The 23191-nt window shown below is 37.8% G+C and overlaps 5 protein-coding genes across 5 annotated transcripts; 2 read left to right on the forward strand and 3 right to left on the reverse strand.

The window, feature by feature from the left end:
• Nucleotides 1-51: 51 nt before the first annotated feature.
• Nucleotides 52-4568, forward strand: LOC110068272 (PRELI domain containing protein 3B-like). The gene is made up of 4 exons (XM_089297446.1): nucleotides 52-195; nucleotides 2826-3149; nucleotides 3399-3501; nucleotides 3725-4568. Exons 1-4 carry the CDS (start codon nucleotides 164-166, stop codon nucleotides 3944-3946), a joined length of 681 nt encoding a protein of 226 aa, XP_089153572.1. The 5' UTR covers nucleotides 52-163; the 3' UTR covers nucleotides 3947-4568.
• On the reverse strand, nucleotides 4302-7393 carry LOC110068302 (histamine N-methyltransferase-like). Its single transcript, XM_020775682.2, has one exon. The coding sequence runs from the start codon at nucleotides 7391-7393 to the stop codon at nucleotides 6380-6382; it is 1014 nt and encodes a 337-aa protein (XP_020631341.2). The 3' UTR covers nucleotides 4302-6379.
• A 2541-nt stretch (nucleotides 7394-9934) lies between these two features.
• Nucleotides 9935-12659, reverse strand: LOC110068285 (mediator of RNA polymerase II transcription subunit 10-like). The gene is made up of 4 exons (XM_089297447.1): nucleotides 12473-12659; nucleotides 11374-11457; nucleotides 10444-10546; nucleotides 9935-10106 (listed from the first exon to the last, which is right to left on the reverse strand). Exons 1-4 carry the CDS (start codon nucleotides 12607-12609, stop codon nucleotides 10011-10013), a joined length of 420 nt encoding a protein of 139 aa, XP_089153573.1. The 5' UTR covers nucleotides 12610-12659; the 3' UTR covers nucleotides 9935-10010.
• Nucleotides 12660-13302: 643 nt separating this feature from the next.
• Nucleotides 13303-15536, reverse strand: LOC110068284 (RNA binding motif protein, X-linked-like-1). The gene has a single exon (XM_020775664.2). The coding sequence runs from the start codon at nucleotides 15404-15406 to the stop codon at nucleotides 14846-14848; it is 561 nt and encodes a 186-aa protein (XP_020631323.1). The 5' UTR covers nucleotides 15407-15536; the 3' UTR covers nucleotides 13303-14845.
• A 27-nt stretch (nucleotides 15537-15563) lies between these two features.
• On the forward strand, nucleotides 15564-23102 carry LOC110068283 (xylulose kinase-like). The gene is made up of 5 exons (XM_020775663.2): nucleotides 15564-15976; nucleotides 17243-17569; nucleotides 18658-18931; nucleotides 19019-19330; nucleotides 21169-23102. Exons 1-5 carry the CDS (start codon nucleotides 15611-15613, stop codon nucleotides 21507-21509), a joined length of 1620 nt encoding a protein of 539 aa, XP_020631322.2. The 5' UTR covers nucleotides 15564-15610; the 3' UTR covers nucleotides 21510-23102.
• Nucleotides 23103-23191: the final 89 nt, after the last annotated feature.

Below are 23191 nucleotides of genomic sequence, written 5' to 3' on the forward strand. Positions count from 1 at the left end.
ATTAGAAACTCCTCAACCAATCAAATTTGACAATTGCGTAAGATCGGACTTTGCACTTGATCGTAAATTTTGAAGTTGCGACGGTGAACCGAGGGTGTTGAGTGTAGACATCTTCGTAATTCTACGTTGGTTGTGTCAGCGGAAAGGGAACTTCGCCCGAATTATGAAATTTTGGTCCTCAGAGCATGTTTTCAAGTAAGTTTTGCAGTATTTTCAATTTTGTTTTTTGGCTTAAATAAAACTGAGGTTGAGTTAAAACTTTTGGCAGGTTTGTTCTCACGTGCTGAAAATATTCACGTGTCATGGTGCCGCCGAAACCTCGATTGAATTGAGTGCATTCATTGATAGATTGTGTGGAAACTTAAACGGGGATCTCCCTCGATACAATTCTCTGTTTAATCTTTGTTAGATGAAATAATTGGGCGATGGGAATCTAGGTATCACACTTTCATTTCCACAACTTCGAAAGAGCGCGAATATATTAAGCTTAGTGAGCTAGCAGTCAAGCTAACCTTTGGGGAATAAAGTACACAGAGTGACAGCACTGGCAGTGTACCAAAGCTAGATATACCTTGTCATATAATCCAGGAGTTGTTATTTTATCTTCTCACTGAGCAAGAGAGAATAGCATGACTCTGACAGCAACATTTCACCATTAAACCCAACACTCCCATAGCGCGCGGCCTTTGTTACGTAATAAAGCACCGTGTAACTTGCTCTGTATAATAGCTTGCCATGTTTCTCCCAGTCAACTCTCTTTTCCAATTTTAAGTAGTAAGCAGTATTTCCCCAAATATCTAGGCCTGTCAAACAAAGAGTTACTTAATTTTTTGTTTCCTATGGTACATGTAGTATATTGCATCATCCAAAATGGTTAAGGTTTTGGGACTCCTAAAGCATAGTTTATCATCAAGACAGGTAACATAGTTTTTAAAATATCTCATGGTAAATGGTTCTGGGTGGTTTTCTGAGAACTGTTGTAACATTACCGACCATGTTACGCAGAGAGCCAAATAACAACTTTGCAGCTGTCATGTTCAGCTTAAGATGGGGTTTAAATTTGGGTTTATGGAGTGGTACATTATTGATCCTAGGGAAAGTAATGAGTGATTCAGAAAGATGTATGTTTGCATTTGCTTTCGACATGATATTAGACCTTGCACATACTGTAATATTAAGGTCATTCCACTGAAATAGAACCTGCACTGAGATTTTTGTCAAACTTTGCCAATTGATTGTTTATATTGTAAGAACTTAAATTTGGAAATAAAAATAAGGGGTCCCCATGTTTGTTTCGGAGAATCAGCACCTTGTTTATATCCAATAAATCCTTATATTAGCACCATGATTGTAGTCACAATTGCTTGCTAAATTCACATTTCCGGTGATTGTTTTTCGCTCAACACTGAGAATTGGCCCATATTTATTTACAAGGAGAAATTTATTACTCAATTCAACGCAACAGAAGAAAATGATAGGTCACCGTACTTGTTTTTGAGAAAATGACGATTTACTTCTATGGCGAGGTCCAGCCGCAAAGAAAAAGCAGCCATTTTGGAATGCGCGCGCGCTAATCATGCGTGAAATTATGCGCAGTAGGGATGTGCAATGCAATATTGGGGAATGTCCTTAATTGAATTTTAGGTCAGAATGATTGCAAATTAGTTTGATTCGTGTTTCCTTGGTTTCAGATTTATTACCATAGTCTTAGGCAAAGAAAAATCCAAATCAAACTATTCTTAAATCATCGTGCTGGCATCATACTGTGTGATTTTGTTAGGATGTGAGGTTTACCTCAGTCAAGCTAACAATGTTACATAGATGCTGAAGTTATCATCCACTGAGACCTTTCTAAATCAATCAAGAGTTCTTGACTAAGCACAAGGCAACAGGGCTCAAGACTAACGGTAGCCAACTAGCCACAGACTAGTAAAAATTCCATTTTGGCTAGTGGTTTTTGTGCTTCTCTAGCCATTTTGGCTTGTGAAAATGAAAATTTGAGAGCACTGGAGGTCCAGAGGAAACCAATTAAAAGTTAATTTCCAATTTTTCATGAAACGAGATTGAATCAAAACGTGCAGAATTTAAAACATCGGCTGTAATAAATATCATATATAATTTATTGGCCCAAACAAGAACTTTAAATTACTAAAATGTGAAAGAATGATTGACTTTTTTGTTTGTTTTTTCCCTTAGTAAAAAGCGACAAAGACAAATGACTGCTTGTCGCTAATGATAAGTCATGCGTGAAATCATGCAGAACTCTAGGGATCATGTTTCATGTGTGCAGCATCTAAAGGTCATGTACGCTTTCAAAAAATTAAAAAATTCGCAGTTTGAAAATTTGAATGATGCCTATGTAATATTGATGCTTATGTTTGCAACTTGTAAATAAAGTTGAGATGGAACGAATTGTTGTGTTCATGAGAATGTTCATGAGGCATTTTGAAAGAAAGGAATGTTTTTTTGGCAGCGAGTTGGGAAGTTCTGTGGGAATCTGTTAGGGAAGCAAAAACTTCAGGTTTCGTTGTTGAGTGACGCCTATAATTATAACATCGATGCCTATGTTTGCAAGTGTCTGCATCTGGCTAGTGAAAAATTTGTTTTGGCCAGTGAATCAAACCTGTCACTAGCCACTGGGCTAGCAAGCTGAAAAGTTAGTCTCGAGCCCTGAGGCAACATTTGATCCATAGAACAGTTAGATCTGTTAAACCCCTGACTATTGCACAGTAGTAACTAAAGCAAAAATAATATGGTGAATTTACCCATCTTGTGTTTCTGTAAGGTAAAAGTTCTACATACTTATTATCGTTGTTCTCTTTCAGTCACTGCTGGGAGCGAGTTACACAAGCAGTGTGGCGTAAATATCCAAATGACCTTAATCCAAATGTAAAGACAATGGATGTTTTGGATAGACATGTGGATGAACAAGGAAGATTACATACAACGCGACTCGTGGGCTCTGAGGGGTTTTTACCCTCGTGGGTCTGTAACATGATTGGAGTCAGTAACCTTGGATATGCCTATGAACATTCTGTTGTTGATCCAGTGAAAAAGACTATGACAATGCAAAGTCGGAATGTAACGCTGTCAGGCTGGGTGGATGTAGATGAGACAATGACTTACTCTCAACACCAGGACATTGACAAGTGAGTTGGTATTGATTGTTTTTCTAATGAGATAGGGGAACTCTTTGCTGCATGCACACTAATAAAGTCAGAAAGAAACATTCTTCCCCTTTAAACAAACCTACAGCCCTGATTTAATACCACTGAAGGCTGGTGGAAGAACCATTTTAGGTCACTGTAATCTCAACAATATTTTTCTGTGATGAAGAAAGTGAATTCCATGCAGGATTCAGTATTGGTTTATTTTACGGTGGATGCTATTCATTTTAGGACCAGACTTGATCAAGATACAGTTATCAAAGTTTTTGGAATCAGCTTCAAAGACTATTGTGAAAGCCTCATCAAGAACACAATGGTCAACAATGCTTCAAAGGTAAGGTTCAACTATTCTTTTCATCCGCACAATTCTCTTTGAATATTCCAACACATTTCCATGTTTTTCTTCGACAAGAATCTGGCACAGGACAGGACAGTATTTACCACTGATCACTTTTACCAGGGTTTTCATTATGAATTGCATTATTCTGCAACAAAAGAATAGCATTTCAGTGAATATAAATGACCTGAGTGATAATGGAACTTTACTTTCATTTCAGGGAAGACAAGCTATGGAGATGGTTATTACTAAAATTAACAAAGAGGTGCAAGACTTGGCTACCAATATTGAACAAGCAACAAGTCGGCTCAATTCTGAATTTGAGCAAGCAACAAGCAGGTTAAACACAGAACTTGAACAAGCTAAGCATGGACTTGAGCATGCTACCATATTTCCACAGGCATTCTGTGAAGGATCATCATCAAAATCACCCTCCAGCTGATCTTGTGCTTCATCGTAATTTTAAATTATTCATTGTTTTTAAATAAGCCAAGAGGTTGCTCGAGAGAGAATGTGGATTGAAGTACACTATAAATGATCAAGAGCATCCAAGGTGTGAACTGGTGCAAGAAAAGTGGCCGTGGAAGTCATGTACTGTATGCTTCCAAAGACTTGCATCAAAGGGAACTGTCAAATTGTCTCCAAGGAGACTCTAATAAAATAATATTGATACTCTGGCATGTGTAACCAAGGAAAAGTTGGTAAAAATAACCAACTTTGAGTTCAGGGCAGTTACCCTAAAACAAATGCTGTGAAAGACAACATTATTTACCATTCACATTCCACAATGCAGTATATTTCTGGTGTAATCAGCCAGGATTCATTCTTTATTTGATTCAAACAAGATGAACGTGAGACTGAGAGCAAGATTCCACCACTCATGAACTTGAAATATTGTTTTGTACAAGTTTGTAAGGAAACTGAAGTAATTTCCTTGCGATATCTTCTATGAGCAGTTATTTAATATTTCTTACTTCGAAATGGATACTGGTTAAATAAATAATTTTGCAGTCCGTAGGTGAACTGGATTGTTCAAGGGGAATAAACACCATTTTAAAATTGCATTTATTTTGTCTTATTTTTGCTGTTTTTTGTGATGAAACTTAATGACCCAAAGAGGTTCATCTTGAAGGTGGCCTAACAACAGTGTCCAGCATTTTCTGCAGTTATACATGTACTTTGATGGATCAACTTTGCCACACCATATCAAGCGATGCTACAATAAAAGTATCGCATGAACATCCAATCATTGTTGAACAAGTTGTGGTCATCATCATGGCATGTGTTACCATAGCAACAATACAACCTTTTAAAAACACCCTTAATTTTTGCTTGAAATGCTTATGATTCAGAAAATGGCTCAGTGAAATACGATTGTGATAAGCACATAAAATACAACTTAGCAAAGTTTTAAAAAAATTCTGTTAATTCTTGCATGCCTTTTTGCCTATAACAGAACTTTTGGAATCCTAAGTTGTTGCCTCTATCTTTTTTGCTTTAACTTAAGTTTTGAAACATATTTTATGCTACAGTGGAACCTCCCGTTAGCGACCACCCAAAATGTCAATCCTTGGTGGTTGCGCACGGGAGGTGGTTGCTTACGAGGGCTTAGACAATATTGGGTCAAAATTTTGCCTCATTAGCATAAGGTTACTGCAAAGACTTACACCATGTTTTAAATGTTTTATTCATGTGAAAAGTCAATTTTGAGAAAAAATCTGGTACCTTGCATAGATAAATTTACGTCTCTTGAACTATCCAGGAATGTAATGTTATAACATTTTAACATCCAATTTTTGCACTTTTTGTAATAGTAATTGGACTGTCAGTGGACTAATCGGGCAAGTAATTTCAAAATCTGATGAGTGCAAGGCTGAGTTGAAATTGTGTGCATGACTATGCCTTGAATTGTACGACATGAGGTTCAATTTTATTTATTAATCATATCTACAACAACACACCTTTCAAGTCCCACGATTTTGTTGTGAGACTTGCGGTTTTCATTTCAATCTCATGGTCTCACGACAAGACAGACAAATCTCGCGATAAATAGAGGCACAAGCTGAAAGGATAACGTGTGTATAATTTCATTTTTGGCTTGCTTAGGTGAGTTTCTGGCACCAATTCTCTGCAAGTCCATAGTTAAACTTAACAAACCTGTTCAGTTCTTCATCCATCTGTTTGCTGGAAACACAGTCCATGACCATATATAGAAGACCTGTTCCAAATTAGGTCATCATTACCAGTCTCTGGCATTTTGATCATGTTTTCAAAATGACAAAAATTGCTGATAATGATGCTGTGTTGTTAAGGTTCACACGCTTCAAGTGTTTTAAGCAGGAAAAAGACACTTTCTCTTAATTACAACCTGTGTTTACTTGGTTTTGTCTGCCGGTCAATCAAATTAATCAGATTTTTTTACATCAGTCTCCAGATTTTCAGTGTTTTGAGGTTGAGCGGTCTGCAACAGATTTCAGAATTAAAAAGTAATGTCTTTTGAGAACTTCTTTTGAGCAAAAACACCTGTAATTGGACACCCACGTGATCACATGCCAATTACATGACAAATAGGCGTGCGCAGAACCAATCACAATTGAGAATTTCATCATAGATGTGATTATCTGTCAAATGGTCACTTATGAGAGGTTAAAAACAAAAGAAAATTCAGACTTTTAGCTCTAAAAGTGGTCACTAATGAGAGGTGGTTGCGACCTGAGGTTCAACTGTATTAATTCCTGAATCGACTCAAACTTGTTGGAGATTGTTTCAAGTTCAGAGTCATTAAAGGAGCTGCTCTGCCGACCATTTAACAAATAAATAAAATGCCAAAATAAACATTGTTTGGTTCTCATATAATAGCAGACCAGTAGCATGATTATTTGTAAATTACAACTGCAGTAATTTCTGGCTTAATTAATTTTCTCCCATTATCATCGCTGATAGATTGTTCATTCAAAAAATCCACGACCTCGTTGTAAAAGGCTTCATCGGCAGTGGCTCGAAAATCTTGCTTATGGGTCAAGAAGTCGAGTAGAAGGCTGCCTTCTTCTGATGACTCATCAAAACAGCTGCTTGTGTCTACACTGTAGTTCGTTCTCCACAGTTCCTCATACTTCCAGTTATTCCTCACGGCAATATTAACAAGATCTACTTCAGTGTAAAATTTGTGAATGGAGCCCAAATCTACTTTTCCGTGCAGCTTTCTTGATAGTTTTGGGAAAAACGTCTCTTCTGGTCCGACTGTACAAAACATTGCTCCACCGCGAGCAAGCCATTGATAACTGATTTTAAGAGATGTTTCGACATCCATGTAGTACAGAGATGCAACAAAATGAACCATGTGGAAACTCCCGATTTGGGAAAAAGACTCGGTGAACTTCTCGAAGCTCATTAAGTGCCATTCGAACGACGCATCGGCCAAACTTGTGAGAGGCTGTGGTGAAGATGACACAGATGTCTGAAACTCTGCCATCATTGTATCGTTTGGTTCAATGATAACAGAATGAATGGTTGGTCTCTTTGTCTGGGATGATCCCATCGCTGTTGCAATACCAGTTGGAATTCTGAGGTCACTTTGTCCTTGCCCGCTGCCAACTCCAAGAACACGAAACACAGGGATGCCATCTTTTGTGATATTGGCCATCACGTGAGTAGCGACTTCTTGCACAAAGTCTGTCATCGTTTTCATTATTGGTGCTTTCTCTCCATATGCGTCCATTGCAGTGAGATATGAATCTTCTTTTTCTGTGGCAGAAGGATCCATCTTCGCCAGGAGACGATTCAGAACAAGTATGGATTTCTCCCAGGCCTTTACGGTCAATAAGGCAGTCACGCCATCAAAAATAGCGTAACCAAGAATCTGGGATATGATAGATGTCACGCACAGCATATGGAAATTCAAACGCGCTCTGTCACAAAATGAAGAACGCTGTCGAGCTTAAACGTTGTAAAAACGCGAAGTTATTAGGGGAGGCTTACATTTGATGAAACTAAATTTTTAGTAGAATTGGTAAAATGATGACGTCACATGTCTCGAAAGACGGCGAATTTACCTTGGAATTTCGCAGTTGTCTGGATCTGTTCAGTGCGTCTATCGGTCTCAGAACTTGCTCAAGCTAAATATGTAACGCCAGCGTTCAATTCCCAATGAAAAAAAGAAAAATTAGCCTACGCGTTCGCGTTCTCCAAAATACGCAAAACTTAATCATTTCCAGTCGTAGTTTTGCAGATGACGGCTAAGAAATGTACAAAGATTAATAACGCACGTGCACAGCCATTGTTCTGCTAACGATTTTGGGCTACAAAAAGTACACATATTGTTGATTTAAGTTGTAAAAGCAAACTCAGGTCTTAGTACGGTTTTTTAGAATCAGAGGGAGTCTTAGGTTTTACTTTTTGAGATTCGGAGAGGGTCTTAAGTCTTAGTTTTTGAGCTGAGATTCGGAGGGGTTCTTACTTCTTAGTTTTTGACTCAGAGGGGGTCTTAGGTCTTGGGTCTTTAGGTCTTAGTCTTTGAGACCACTGCTGACTGTATTCTGAAACTTGGAGACAACAGGACAAATTCCCGTAGCTTTCGCCACAGTGGCGGAAATTATTGATAGCAAAAAAAAAAAAAAAAAAAAAAAAAAAAAAAAAGAATTTATAAATTTTAAATACACAGTCCAAATTCCCGAGTCCCTACATTCTCATCATTTGGTGCTAGGTGACAAATTGCCTCTGACGCTAAAATGATAGGTGTGGCCTTTGACACTTCATTATATATCACATTAAAATTCATACCGTGTACGACGTGTACGACGTGTACCTGAAAATGCTATGCTAAGATAGAACAAAGACAACAAAGACCGAAGCAAGTTATAGCTTCATGAACGCTCTGAAATAAGAGATTTCTAGACCACGATCTGAAGCTGGAAGGTCTACTTTCAAGCACGGGGCTGCTTAAACATGCAACCTTCTACCGGATCATGTCATTTAAGAACAGGCTCAAGCAAATAGGCATCTTTTAAATTCGATGTTCCTGTACTGTAACTACAAAGTGTAAAGTCTTTATATATTTTGAAAAAATTATTCTATTTACTAGTTTGTGATGTACTTATTTACTTAGCATTTATTCATTTTAACATTTAATCACTTAATCACTAGAAGTAATCTACGAGATCTTAATGTATAGGCACGTCCTTGTACAAATGTAGATTACAAGCTCTCTATTCTTAGGCATCTAATATTAGTAAAGTAGTTGTAGTTGGGCAGGTCCACATCAGGACTTAGTCTTGCCAATTTCTGAAAATCTACATTGTCAAATAAAGTTGTTTGTATAAAGAATGCTGTGTATCTCGAAATGTTTCGTTAACATTTTTGTGCAATGACTGACTTCGAAAATCCAGCATGAAAGCTTGCACTGCAAACAAAACGTTATCTTTGTCAGTGTACAAGGTAAGTCCGACACAAGTGAGGTTTCTAAAAACCCTGAAATCAATGAGGAATGTAAAAAGGAAAACTCGAACGTTTTTTCCCATTTCGAATGCGGCAAACGGCTTTATTCCAGTTTATCACGAGCCATCACGCATGGTGTATACGTTACGTAATGCAGTTAAAAACAAACAAAGCATTCACAGTATTTCTTACGATTGAATCCTTTTTGAGAATACGTCTATCGAGTTTTGCAGCTGGAGCCAGACAGACTGGTCGTATCAGTCGAGTTCATCATTTTGACTATTCCGGAGGGAAAGTCGGTGTACTGCCTGCGTGACATTTCAAATGTCTTTGGAAATAGTTTCTGTTTCCCTGATTTCCTCTTACTTCTGTTTTAATTGACAATGTATCACAAGTACCACTACAAAATTAGTTCTCATAATGATTCGTTAATCATGTATTTCTTATATGGCGCTATTTGCAACAAAAAGATCATCAGCGCTTTACAACAAGTGGATGGAGTTCATCGAAATGGCCACCTTGGTTTGGCTGTTTAGCAAACACAGTTTTCAAATGGTAAACTGGGAAACAAGTCAGTTTCCATCAATTTTCGCTGGTGCTGACTTCTGAAAGTACATCTTTTTCGATGTCTCCAAAATAAGAGGGCGCTTTTCATTGCACTAAAAATTCCGAACTTTCAAAACGGGGCAAATTTCCTGGGAAAGGTTCCGGAAAATCTGAAAAATGTTGAATTTCCGTAATGTGAACTAGCAGAAATTCTGGAACGAAAACCAAATCTGTATATCCTGGTCACTTTTTTCTACTTTGAGCTTTCTGTCAAAAACCTCTATCCTTCAGTTGGGTTATATCAAAAGGTGCTGGGCAAAATATTATTGTTAAGGATTAAAAATTAATTACCCCCTTAGTAATAAACCATACATCACCCTCAGTGTTACTAGAAAGTACACAGTTTTATCAAAGGAGTTTGATAAACTCCAAATACCAATAAAAGCTGATCTCTGATTCATAGGCCTTTTATTTACATATTTACAAACTACAACTACTTTCTGACAAAAATAAAATCTTATTTTCTATTACGTCTTTAACTGCCTTTCTTTGATCTTCTGATATTCGTCGATTTCCTTGGGAAAATGTTTTGACAGTTCTTCCACCAAGAGTGACTTGAAATTCTGCAAAGTGAAAGAAAAAACATTCAAATATTGCTTGTGTAAAGATAACACAATTAATTCCAGTACCATTAACAACACCATTACTTATATTTTGTGGTCTCCCTGCCTAATAAAAAAATTATGTATCTAAGTATTTTAGTCAGGCGAACTTGAATAAAAAAAGTAAAAAAGGTTGTTAACAGAATAGTTAAGCTGCAAAGCAATCAGTAAGCAATCAGTAAACCAGATATTTCTGCTTATTTTTCTGTTTGAGCCATAAATTTGCTTGGTCTTATAACAGGGAACTCGGACTTCACTACTTTACTACAGAATCTTGTGTTTACTTTGTGTACCTTACCTTGTAAGCATCTATTTTTCCATTTACTTGCTGATTTTTTTCAAGTGCCTTCTCAATACAGTCTTTTGTATATAACTGAGGGTTTCTTCCCTGATCTATGTACCTGTATACAAAAAACCATTATGTTAACACAATATGGGGAAACAGAACTTCAAAAGTAGCAAACTTTACTCTGCAGCACCAATCTCAGCCAGATCTATTGATACACACCTGTAAGTCTAACAAAATATTTCTATAGAGAATGGCTGACCAAGCTTTCTTAACAAGGGAGAAGCAACATTCTCCTAGTCTCCCATACAGATCACCCAAATACAATTTTTCTGGGCAACTTTTTGATACATGTAGTTTCGTATTAAAAGAGATTTCTCAAAACATAAAACGGTAAAAACAGACGATAAAATCTGACGTTTCCTAGTAGTCATGACTCCATGATCTAACATATATTTTGCCTTGATAATGGAGTCATGACTACTCTGAAACATTGGATTTTATCGTTTGTTTTTACAAGTAGTTTCATGCATTTTGGTGGTTGAATCAGGGGAGCTCTACTTTAAACAACTTTTTCTCATGGTCAAGCTGGTAAAATTGGCCATCACCTGGATTTTGATTTTTTTAGGTTGGCATCAGTCTCCACAACCTGTGTGCAGACCCCAGGGAGATTGGGTTGCAACTGCAAATGGCATTCACAAGCCTAGGATATTTGCCACACACCTATTACAGGTTGAAAATGAAGTTCTTGTGGTGCAAAGAGTGTTCCATTACATACTTTCAAAGTTACTCACAAACCATTGCAGTACTTTTCAGTTAGAGTGTGCCTCGCAAAGAATCCACTAGTACCTCTTACAGGCAAAAATTACCCTTCTTTTCCTCAGAATAAATTGTGACACCCTTTACAGGTATTTTCTCAAAATTTCATATTCATTTACTTACTCAAATACTTCTAAGGGAACCTCCACATCTTGAACATGTGCTTTACACTTCTCAATTTCTCTCATGTTGTCTATCATTGAGTTTCTGAGAAACACAAAGATGTGGTTTTTTTTTTCGCATGAGAAATGCATAAAAGTGATGCTGTGCATAGCCCTGAATCACTACTTTTGTAACAGATCTAGCTGTGTTTCATGATTAATAATACACCCGAAATTATAATTACTTGATTCTCACTGGATAAAAAGTAGTCCAGTTTTCTAGTAACACAAGTGCAAATTTCAAACATAGGCCTGTGCAAATTTGTAACAACAGAGCAAATTACTACAAAGATATCTGAGGTTAATATGAAGACATCTGATATGACAGCCAACAGTTATCCAAGGTATTTTGAGGGTGGTTAAAGTTCAACCAAAGCCTTCTGAAGATAACCAAGGGTAATTTGACATTATCTGAGTACTTCCAAAGATTACCCGAACCCTTTTGAAGAGCAATGAATATCACCTGGCCAATCATTTTTGAAGATTTGAACACCCTGGACCTGAACCTTTCCAAGGATTTCTGAAGTTCACCTGAAGCTTGCTGAAGACTTTCAAACTTTGATGAAATTTTTGTAAACATTTTTGGAAATTTTTGAAGATATTTGGAATACCAAGCAGACTGCAGCCTGTCTAAGGAACCAATGTCTAGAAAGACTTCTAGTATATTTTTAAGTGCATTATTAACAAGTAACCACGTGATTACCCTTGTGCAATTTTGAATAAATAAGCACTTGTAAGTTTTTCAAAGACCACAAATTGTACTCGCCCTACGGGCTCGTGAAATTTTGTTAGCCACTGCAAAAAATTTAATCGTGCTTATTTAGTAAGCTTATACCAAATTGTACCCGAAATAATGTGTTCTACCATGCCAAGTATAGCCCGTGCGGTGTTACATTTGAATAAGCTATCAACAACAGTAAAACTACTGAAAATGACTTTTTAAGGCCTATACTACCACGACATAACTAGCACAGATTTTATATAGGCTTTCACGTTTTGCTTCACAGTATAAAGTACATCAATATAATTCCGTGCTCAGTTTTGTCTATTTTGCCACTTACATTTTCTGATTAAGAACTCCCTGGCTTCCAGGCTGAAAGTCGCTCACAATGATCCCTATTTGTCGCGTTGTTTCTACAAATTGCTCGATTGTTTGCTCCAACAACTCAAACCTTTCTGGCACCTTGTCATCCGCCATCTTGGACTTCCTGTTCTCCAGGTGGGCACCGCATTATGGGTAAAATCGATACAATACCTAAGCCTACTCCCCCTGAGTGGATGTTTCCTAGATCTACTGGGGCTGTGCCCCTTCGAGCAGTCTCTCTTTTGCTCGAAAATCCACGGGGTAGAACACGAAACGCCGAGCGACCGAGCAAAGGCCACTCAGCAACTCCAGATATTTTGCCTCTGTAAATGGGTAAAATGTGTGTTTCCAGAAATAATCCATACCCACCCCAACAAAAATATCCATGCCCACCCCGACGAGGGTTAGTGGAAATTGGAGGGGGATCTCATGCTCAAAAGTCAAAATTTTAAAGAAGCCAAGGCAAAAACCTGGCATTTCTGGGGGGATGGGGATATTTTCTGGAACAACACAATAAAAGTGAACTGTTTCAATGTCGAACATGCTCAAATTCTCAACCTAATCACAGGTTAAGAAAAAGATTAGACCTGCTCACGGACCAGCTTTAACAAACAGCTATTCATCAACTTAAACCCAACAACAGCAACAACAATAACAAGGCAAATTAAAAACAAGGGAAATTAACTGCTGTAGTGAGTTAGTGGTTATAGTGTAGCTACAATTGCAAGCATATTTAGCCCTTTGTCACTTTTATCATTTTCAGTAGCCAAGTGTTTCACTTGCCTGCGGATGGATCCCAAAAGTCTCTTATGAAACCACAATACCTTTATTCAGCTTTAACAAGTGTTACGTTACTCCTCAATTCAACTAACTATTCTAGGTTTCTGACTCTCAAGCAAAAACTTGCATCATAAACCTAAAGTATAATTATGTAGCTTTATGCAAGTAAAGCCAAACAGAATGCTCTTTGTCAGTAGTATAGTTTTGGCTATGAAAATTTCTACAACTTTTTAATTTTCAATCTTAAGCTGCTGTAATAGGACAATATCAGCCCTTAGTCATCACTGTAGCAGCCTCACTAGCCTTGATCTGTACTGTCAAGACTTGGGGTTGATTTTCCCCTAGTGTGGCCCTTGAGCTTAGTACCCCTTGTAGTTTCACATGGACAAGTTTTACAATAATACTGATTAACTGATACAATAACAATATTTTTTTTATTTGCACATATGTGTACTGCATAATCAAACAAGGTTATGCTCTGCTGAGATTGCAACTTTGGTTGTGAGCTAAGAACCATGCTGCGACTGTAGAGAAAAGTTTTCTAAGATGAATTTCAATGAGAAATAAGTATGAAGTCATAGCAAAAACCAGGCTTTATGCCACAGTGTTTGCACATTTTATTGATAAGTTAAGATATGACAAATGAAATGTTAGTAACAGTTACTGTACTTAGAAATGAAGAGTTTGAAGCACACAGGGAATTTGCAATGAAAACAAATTTATGTTATATCTCATACAACTTTCCGTGTGGGAACAGAATCAAATCACAAAGAACTTGTCCCCATCAATCAACTTTTAAGTCTTAACAAACTTGTGCAAAAGAACAAGGTGACTGTAAATCTGTGAAATAGAATCGCATCAATAACAGCATTACTGCAATCATGCACAAGTTACAACATGTTACAAAGTAAATAAGCATTTGAGATAGGTTATTACTAAATAAAAGTAGACTTTCTGTTAATGCTGGTAAAAAGAAACAAAGCATGCTTGCCATATCTATACAAAGAAATCCTGACTGTATCCTGAGTTACATTGGAGAACTTATATTAGTGACAATATTTAAACTCCCAACCGCTTTACCTAAGATTCTGTAAAGAGGTATTCAACAATCAATACTTTAATTCCTATCCAGATTTTTGAATCATTTCAGTAATAGATCAAACCAGACATCAAGTAACAAAATTTCTCAAGGGTTATTAATTTCTTAACACAAATGCTAGTGTAAATGGTTGACATAATTAAAATATGACACCAATGCAGTAACTGATCTGATCCGGTAGAGTAAATCCTCTAAAGTGTCGTTGCAACAAAGGCAGCTTTAAAGACACTATGTATAAACTGTAGAACTGCAGGAGATGGTCAACAGGATCTACAGTTTCCATGGTTTCATAACTACAAAGTTAAATATAGAGAAGATGCCACTTGTTCCACATTTCCATCGCTATTAGCATGCTCTTAAGTATGTAAACAAAATTAAGAAAACACCTCATAATTCAAAAAATAGTTTTTATGTCTCGCCTTCAAAACAAGTCTGCTCTTGGTCAGCTTAAAAACGTGTCACGTTGCACAGTTAGTGGTCCCAGGATTGCCTTTTCGACGTATCTGGGTATGTTACAGCACCGCCATATCTGTCACCATAGTAAGACGAGTAACTCCGCTGGTAATCTCTAGAATAGTCACTGTCGTAAGTACTGTAATACCCATACTGGCCTCCAGATCCTCGACTGTACTGAGGAGGATATCCTCCTCTGTAGTAATCACTGCGGTCGTAATATGGATGGTAACGGCTTCTCTGATCAGGCGGTGGGTAACCCCATCCTCGTGAAGGAGGACCCCGCGAATAACCTTGTCTGTCCCTGTCCCTCGGGTATGGTGGCCGTCCTTCGCCGCTACCTCTTCCCTTCTTATGTGGAGTGGTGGAGAGTAATACTCTTATCACATTTCCTTTCAGTTCGGTTTCGTGGAGCTCTTTGATCGCCTTGTCGGCGTCTTCTTTTTTCTCAAAGTGCACAAATGCATAATTTCGAACTATCGAACTCTCCACAATATTACCGTATTTTTCGAAGGCTTCCTTGAGGTCGTCTTCGCTGCATGAGTCTGAGATGTTCCCTACAAACAATTTGGTAGGCATCGGTTGTTTCTTTGCAAATTTATTGCTATGATTTCGCAGAAATAGGCGAAAGTTTAAATGAACGCTGTCGACTCACTGTGACAAGATGGCAGCACGCGGTCGTGAGGAGTGACGCGCATGCCCTGGAATCTTATTAACAACCTGTACCGACAATTTCCGAAAATATCCGATAATAGCCGAGCTAAAGAGTTCTCTGGGTGTAAGATGGCTGCTCCCCTTTTCCTGGGATTTGACTCGAGTACGCAGCAACTGAAGGCTTTAGTTATCGACAGAGGCCTGAATGTTGTGACCGAGGCCTCCGTGCACTTTGATAGCGACTTACCGGAGTTCAAAACTCAAGGTGGCGTGCATCAACACGAAGATAAACTAACTGTGACTGCACCAACCGTGCTGTGGATAAAGGCATTTGACCTCGTTTTGCAAAGACTGAAAGAAAAGGGGCTAGAATTTGAATCTATTGCATGTCTGTCTGGAACAGGACAACAACATGGCAGTGTTTATTGGAAAAATGGAGCTAGAGAAACTTTGAAAAACCTTCAAAGTGGAAAATCTTTATATGAACAACTCAAGGTAATTTGGGTGGGGTGGCAAGTTTGGGTAGCTCGTTACACTAACTGTTACTCTGGTATATTTTAGTGTGAATGTATCTCGTGATCAGGCTGACATATCTCCTGATCAGGCAGATATATTTAGGCTAATGGTCAAGACTAGCCTCCGTGATAGTCCTATAAGGAGATACCTTTGGGATCAGGAAGTGTCCACTTAAAATTATTAAATAGGATAGATGCTCATCAATTACCAGGGTGCATTCCACAAGCCTTCCATGCGGAAGATATGCCAAGGAAGTTTAAATTCCATGCCATGCACCTGGTAAGCGGCCAAAGTTCCATGCTGAAGAATGCCACTTGTATTTTAAAAATGCCAAACCAACACTGGTGGAAAAATTTGGACTCAGATAGACCAAATAAGATGGCCATTATCGGCCAGTATATGGGGATAAAGAGAAGTTAAGAAGCCATAGTTACCACTCCAATTTACCTTGCATAGTTAAGCGCGTGGACATGCCAGCGCTAGCAAATTATATGTGCACACCACGATATGCCAAAGACTGTAATTGCATGCTGGTGCATTGCAAAATTTTAAAGGCTATGCCAAAAATCTTCGGTGTAATCCACGCTGAATGCACCCTGGGTCAAATAGCCTATTTGTTTATGGCTAGGATAATCCCCTGGCCAATTATCTACTCATGGGAGTTGTCCATTTAATGGAGGTTGAATGGTGTTTTTAATTTATGTTTTATTTTATAAAATTCAAGTACACTCTTACATGTCTGGCTTGCACTGTCTTTCTACTAATTACGAGTTTTATATTATTTGTGGAGTCTAGCTGAAAAGTTACATCCCTTTGGAAATTCTAGTTTTGGTTTGTACATTCCCTAAAAAATTATGTTTGGCTTTTGAGACCCCCTCCATCTTAGTTTAGCAATTCTAATGTGCAGTTCCAGAAAACATCCATACTTCCCCCACAGAAGAGACTGGAATTTCCTGGGGGGTGGGAGGGTTGTGTAAGACCAAAAAATTTAAAGAAATTTATGAAGATTTATTGGAATTTCCAGAAGGCAGGGTGGTCTTAGAATAAATACATTCCATGGGAGAGGTGTAGATATTTTCTGAAATTACACAGTAACCTTTTTAGGGTGGCTACGGTTATCCTCTGGAACTGTACATAATTGAATGATATGCCTAAAAGATCAGCATACCTGTACATGTTTCTTAACTGCTGATTTGTAATTGACTAAACGGATACTAATAGTGCATTGTGCTAAATCTGATGCAGGATTCATTTGCTGTCAGTGACTCTCCGATATGGATGGATTCAAGTACAGGAACACATTGCCATAACTTAGAGGATGCAGTAGGTGGTCCACAAAGGTTAAGTGACATCACAGGATCCAGGGCTTATGAGCGCTTCACAGGAAATCAGATTGCCAAAATATATCAGACAAAGCCTGAGGCATACAACAACTGTGAAAGAATTTCCCTTGTAAGCAGTTTTGCGGCAAGTCTTTTGATTGGTGATTATGCACCAATAGATTTCAGTGATGGATCTGGGATGAACCTAATGAATATTTACAGCAAAACCTGGGAAGACGAGTGCCTTAAGGTTGGTGTTCAACAACAACAACAACAACCACCATTTATTTGTGTTCTCTGAATTAAACCATTCAGTCCAGTTATTACTATGGGAATTCAAAAAATGTCTGATTTGACTTTAGTATGAACACTAAGATGGTTGATGAAACCATTGGTATAATCATTAGGTCTTGTGGCTTATCAGTGTTTCAATATGAACTGCCTGACACTTGCCAGTGGTCCAGTGGGTATTCTGTGGTAAAAAAAAAGCTTTAAGTATAGAGTGTGTTCACGTGATGTCATCGAATTCTCAAATCCAAAACTAAAGAGCCACTAAAGGTTTTATCCTCATCAGGCATAAGAGGTACTAAATTTATACCTCTTTACAACTTTCAGCGCATTTTGAATTTCGCAGTTATGGTGGTGCATGACATGAAGCTAAGATCCCATTTGTTGAAAAATGTACACTCATCTGGTGATTTTTAGCCATTTTAGGAGTTAAAGTATTAGGAAAAATGCTTGACTGTGTAAATGATTTTTGGTTCAGTTCAGATAATCAGTCCTCTAGATAGCCAAAGTAAGTTCCAGATGTTTACACTACTTTCCAGCCACCCTAATGAGGGACTAAGGAGGTCCTCTAACATGGCAGCTCCATACTAGGCTCCATAATTTTGCACAGAACATTTCGACAAATATCTCAACTTTGGGACAATGCACACACTTTAAACTTGGAGAACTGTCATCTTTATTTATCGTCTATAATATCACAACCTCTTGACTTTATCCACTGAATGGTTTTTGATTTTATTTTTTATTTGGTGGCAATGCACACACTCTATTGTTTGGAGTTTTTAAAAATTGGCCCTCTATCATCTTGTCCAGGCGGAATGGCAATACTTCTAAAGTAGTAGAATCAAGTTACAGAAGCTGAAGATAGGTTAACCAGCAGCTGTGAGCTGAATAAATATGTAGCAGATAACCATTTGGTTATGTTCTACTCGAAAATTGACAGCCCTTAGCAACAATACATCACAGATGTCTTCTTTGAAAAGCTTAAATGCTTTTGACTAACCAGTTTATTACAAAATAATTAACTTGAATTTTGCTTTCTATTTCCAGGCATGTGCCCCTAACCTGAAAGAGAAGCTTGGGAACCTAGTTCCTGCTTATGAAATAATTGGCCCAATATCACAATACATGGTACAACAATATGGATTTGATCCAGACTGCAAGGTTGTAGCATTTACTGGTGACAATCCAGCATCTTTGGCAGGCATGAGGGTGGAAGAAAAGGATATTGTCCTGAGTCTTGGTACAAGTGACACACTTATGTGGGCTTATAAAACTCCCAAGCCTGCCCTAGAGGGACACATATTTGTTAATCCAATAGAAGGTATTGGCATTTATTTACTGTGTTATTTTGCCTTCTATCGTGATGACTTATTTAATATTAAAATTTATTACTTTCTTTTGATCCTAGACAATGCATACATGGCCCTCCTATGTTTCAAAAATGGTTCCCTTACAAGGGAGTCCATAAGGAACTCCTCAGCTGAGGGCTCATGGGAGGTCTTTAATAAGGCTCTGGAGAGCACCAATCGCGGTAATGATGGAAATATTGGCATCTATTTTGAAACCACAGAAATAACACCATTTGCTGTTGGAATTCATCGGTTTAATGAGAAAGGAGAAAAAGTAGAATCATTTCCAAAGGATGTGGAGGTTAGAGCACTTCTTGAAGGACAATTCATGGCCAAGAGAGCTCATGCAGAAGCACTGGGATACACATTAGGTAAGCAGGTGTATTTAACTGTGACATGAGAGTGAAAAAAATAGCTGTGTAAGTTTTATTTTCCTGTCTCAATTTTTCATGTGCTTTTTCCAATTTTTTACTGTCCATTACATGAGCACCCCGCTGTCTAGTCTAGTTTTCAAATGTATCTTCTATACCAGAATGATTCCTATATTTATGTGTGGGGAGGGGGAAGGTGGGTGATGGGAGCCTGGGAGAAAGCAAGCAGGGAGTTATTAATAAGCAGTGTAGAGACTATAAGAGATTGAAAAGCTAGCACAAGAGAAGAGTGTGGGAAGAAGGAATTTCAGAGGAAATAAAAGGTTTAGTTTTTTTTTTTCAATTCTATTAGAACGTTTAAAATTTTTAGTTAGTATTGCTCTTTTCACTGCAACATCTTTGAAAGGGGAAGATTGACATCCTGGCCTAAACAGGGTACTCAATGAATGAGTTGCCAGTAATCGGATACCTGTGTTTGTGCGAAGAACTCTGGGATTGTCAGGGGGCAAACATTACTAGTCGCTAGAAGGAAATGTATGGCGAAAAGTTGTTTCGAGGTATAAGAAAACGATTTTTGAGACAGATCAACGCTTTTTCGCCGTCGTTTTTATCGCGAATGGATTTGGGCAATGTTGATACGTGGAATATGTAAGTTTTTGTTTGAATGACCGTGAAATATATGAGAACATCTACTGATAAACTCCGTTGCTTGCGTGAGGTTTATTGTGAAATTTACATCGCGTAATGGTCTGAAAATATTACAAAATTAATTAGGTGTAAATCGAGAGGAAATAACCCAGTAAAGCCTTTTAAGTTGTGTACAGGCTACTTTTGGCTTATTTGAAAGCTCAGTCATACAAATAATACTGGAAATAAGCCCGGTGGCGATCATTGTACTGTCTGGGGTTGATTTAATGACAAACGAGTCCGCGCCACTCATGCTGTGCGGCTACTGTCTTGCTCAAAGCCTTTGTTTTGCTTTTACAAGCACGTATTTTAATGATTTTCCTTTTCTATAACAGATCAAGGGTGGCTCCTTGAATATATCTCTGAGTATTAGCATTTAAAAGTCATTTGTGCTGAGTAAAATTGCCTGACACAAAAGGTAATAGTTCTTCTGCAATTTTCGATTTCTGTTTTAGAGCTTCTTTTCTGTCTTTATATTTAACTTCTCGGAGGGTCTTTTCTACCATTTGCTCCGGGTAGCCTCTCGAGATCAGGCGTGTATTGAAATTTTCAATATTCTCTTCAATACATTTCACAATAAACCTCACGCAAGCAAAAGGGAGTTTAACGGTAAATTTTATCACTTATTTCAAACAAAAACTTACATTTTTCATGTACCAACATTGTCAAAATCCATTTGCAATAAAACAATGGCGAAAAAGCGTTGATCTCTCCCCAAAACCATGTTTTTTGGCGTCGAAACAACATTTCCTCATACATTTTCTTCTAGCGACTTGCAATGTTTGCCCCCTGATGATCCCAGAGTTCTTTGCGCAAACTCGGGTATCCGATTACTGGCAACTCATTCATTCAAATGATACAACATTTTGCAGACACTAGGGTAGGTTGTGTGAACTCTCACAACACTTACCTATGACACCGAGTGTAGGACTTGATGTAATAATTGATAGCAAACATGGAAGACCATGTTTGACCACACCAAAAATAGGGTTGAAAATAAAACTCTTAGTGGGATATTGTGCAGCAAAGTGTCTCAACACTTAGAACTGTATTTAATTTTTATCCTCGGCCATCAACACACACAGTAAACGACTGAACAAATGATCATTATTTCAATTTTTCAATTTAGCTTAGCAGCTCCTTATTTTCAGGTTATTCAACTCGCATATTTGCAACTGGTGGTGCATCATCAAATCCTGCCATACTGAGAGTGATTGCCGATGTATTTGATGCTCCAGTTTTTGTCCTTAAAGACACAGCAAACTCAGCTTGTTTAGGGTGTGCCTATCGGGCAAAACATGGTTTGGAGAGGGCTGATGGCAAGACATTTTGGGATGCGGTTAGTGAAGCGCCTCCTTATGTGTTGGTATCAGACCCATGTGGTGAAGCTCCTCAAGTCTATGATCCACTAACAGCCAGGTATAAGAAGTTGGAAGATAGTATTGTGGACAAAACTCATCTTCAATCCAAGAAACGCAAGCTAGAAGCATGAATTGATATTCTGGTGGAAGAGTCACACAAACATGTTTTGGGGAATCAAGGATATGTTATACTTACTACTCAGTAATGTAGGTCAAGTATTGTGATGTTGTTATAGAATTCTAGAGACTGAAAAGAAAGGAATTTAGATAAAGGTGCGACCACCTTTCTACACATTGTGTTCCTGGCTAAGATGAGTTGAAATTGATCCAGTTAGTCTCTCAATGTAGGTACAGTAATTAAAACATTGCAGGTTGCTTCATTGTCTTCATTCTGTGGGACATTACAGAGTCGCAGCCAGGCTTGTTGAAGGGGACCATGCAGTTTTTCCTATTAATTTTAGTGAAATCAATGCTTTTTGCTTTTTGAGTTGTATTTTAAGGTATTTCTAGTTACACATATTTATTAGGACAGACATTTTTCTACATTAATTAATATATGACCTAAGAATTGGAAATGGCATAGACCTTTTTTCAGTTTAGTTTAGCTAGAATGAACTACAACTCACTTAAAGTTAAAATGCAGCAGAATATAAGACAGTAAAAAAGAAAAAAGAAAACATTAAACAAACACACATGGACACTCTTAATTTGATGTGGTAGGTTATTAATAATTCAAAAACAAATTTTGTATTATTTTTGAATCAGCTTTTCCAGTTAGCAGTAAAATTTCGTAGAAATACCAATTATTACAGTGGATTTCAACTCACTTTGGCTAGGCGGGTTTGGAAACATCTTGAGAACTTGGGAACTACGTTCCTGAATTTGCAGTTTTATTGTTATTGGAGGCAATTGACTTGCAAACGTTGAAATGTAAACTACAAGTTTGATTTCGAAGTTTGATTCCACATTGCGAACTTCGTGTAACAAGGTGTGTCTGAGAGAAAATTGTCCATCCACATCTTCAATAACTTGAGCCTTTCGGGAAGATTTCGGATAGTCCTACAAGCGACTAAATGTAACAGCGAGAGAGTCAACTGACAATACAGAACAGTGCCAACAATTGGGTAAAACTCGTCGAAAAATCTAACAACGAGAATTTTATTGCCTGAGAAACCTAATTTGCGTGCGTGATCAGATCCACACACTAGACAGACTGGCGACCGAACGTGCAAACCCAACAATTTTAATTAGGAACTTGCTGATGAAATACGTAAACAAAGCAACAACTTGTACCTAAGATCCCTCCTAAACCACAAACATCAAGCTGAATTCTTCTTCTCTAATAAGTTTAATTTTGAGCTGAGTACAGAATTGGTTCGCTTCAAGTGTCTCTTATATGTAAATACATGTTTACGAATCTAGCTGATGTTTGAAAGTTGATAACCAACTTTTTAAGTTATCACTTCCAACTCCTTCGGCGCACGCCATCCCTATACCTGCTTTTCACAATAATTATTTAGAAGCGAAGTTTGCAATTTGGAATCGAACTTCGAGATCAAACCCGTAGTTTTCATTTGAAAGTTCATAACTTGATTGGCTCCAATAACAATAAAACCATGAATTCAGGAACATGGTACCCAAGTTCCAAAGATGTTTTCAAACCTGCACGGTCAAAGTGAATTGAAATCCACTGTAAAAGGCCTTATTAAAATGTGTGAAACAGGTCTCTTTAGTGTTTTCATTGTGGGTCAAGACAGGAATTTACATACCCTCTGGTAGAATAGCCTGCATAGTTTTGTGTAGTGTCTCTAGC

Source organism: Orbicella faveolata, unplaced genomic scaffold (genome assembly GCF_042242905.1).
Source record: "Orbicella faveolata isolate gen_17 unplaced genomic scaffold, um_ofav_v1 contig_3, whole genome shotgun sequence".
Taxonomy (NCBI): Eukaryota; Metazoa; Cnidaria; class Anthozoa; order Scleractinia; family Merulinidae; genus Orbicella; species Orbicella faveolata.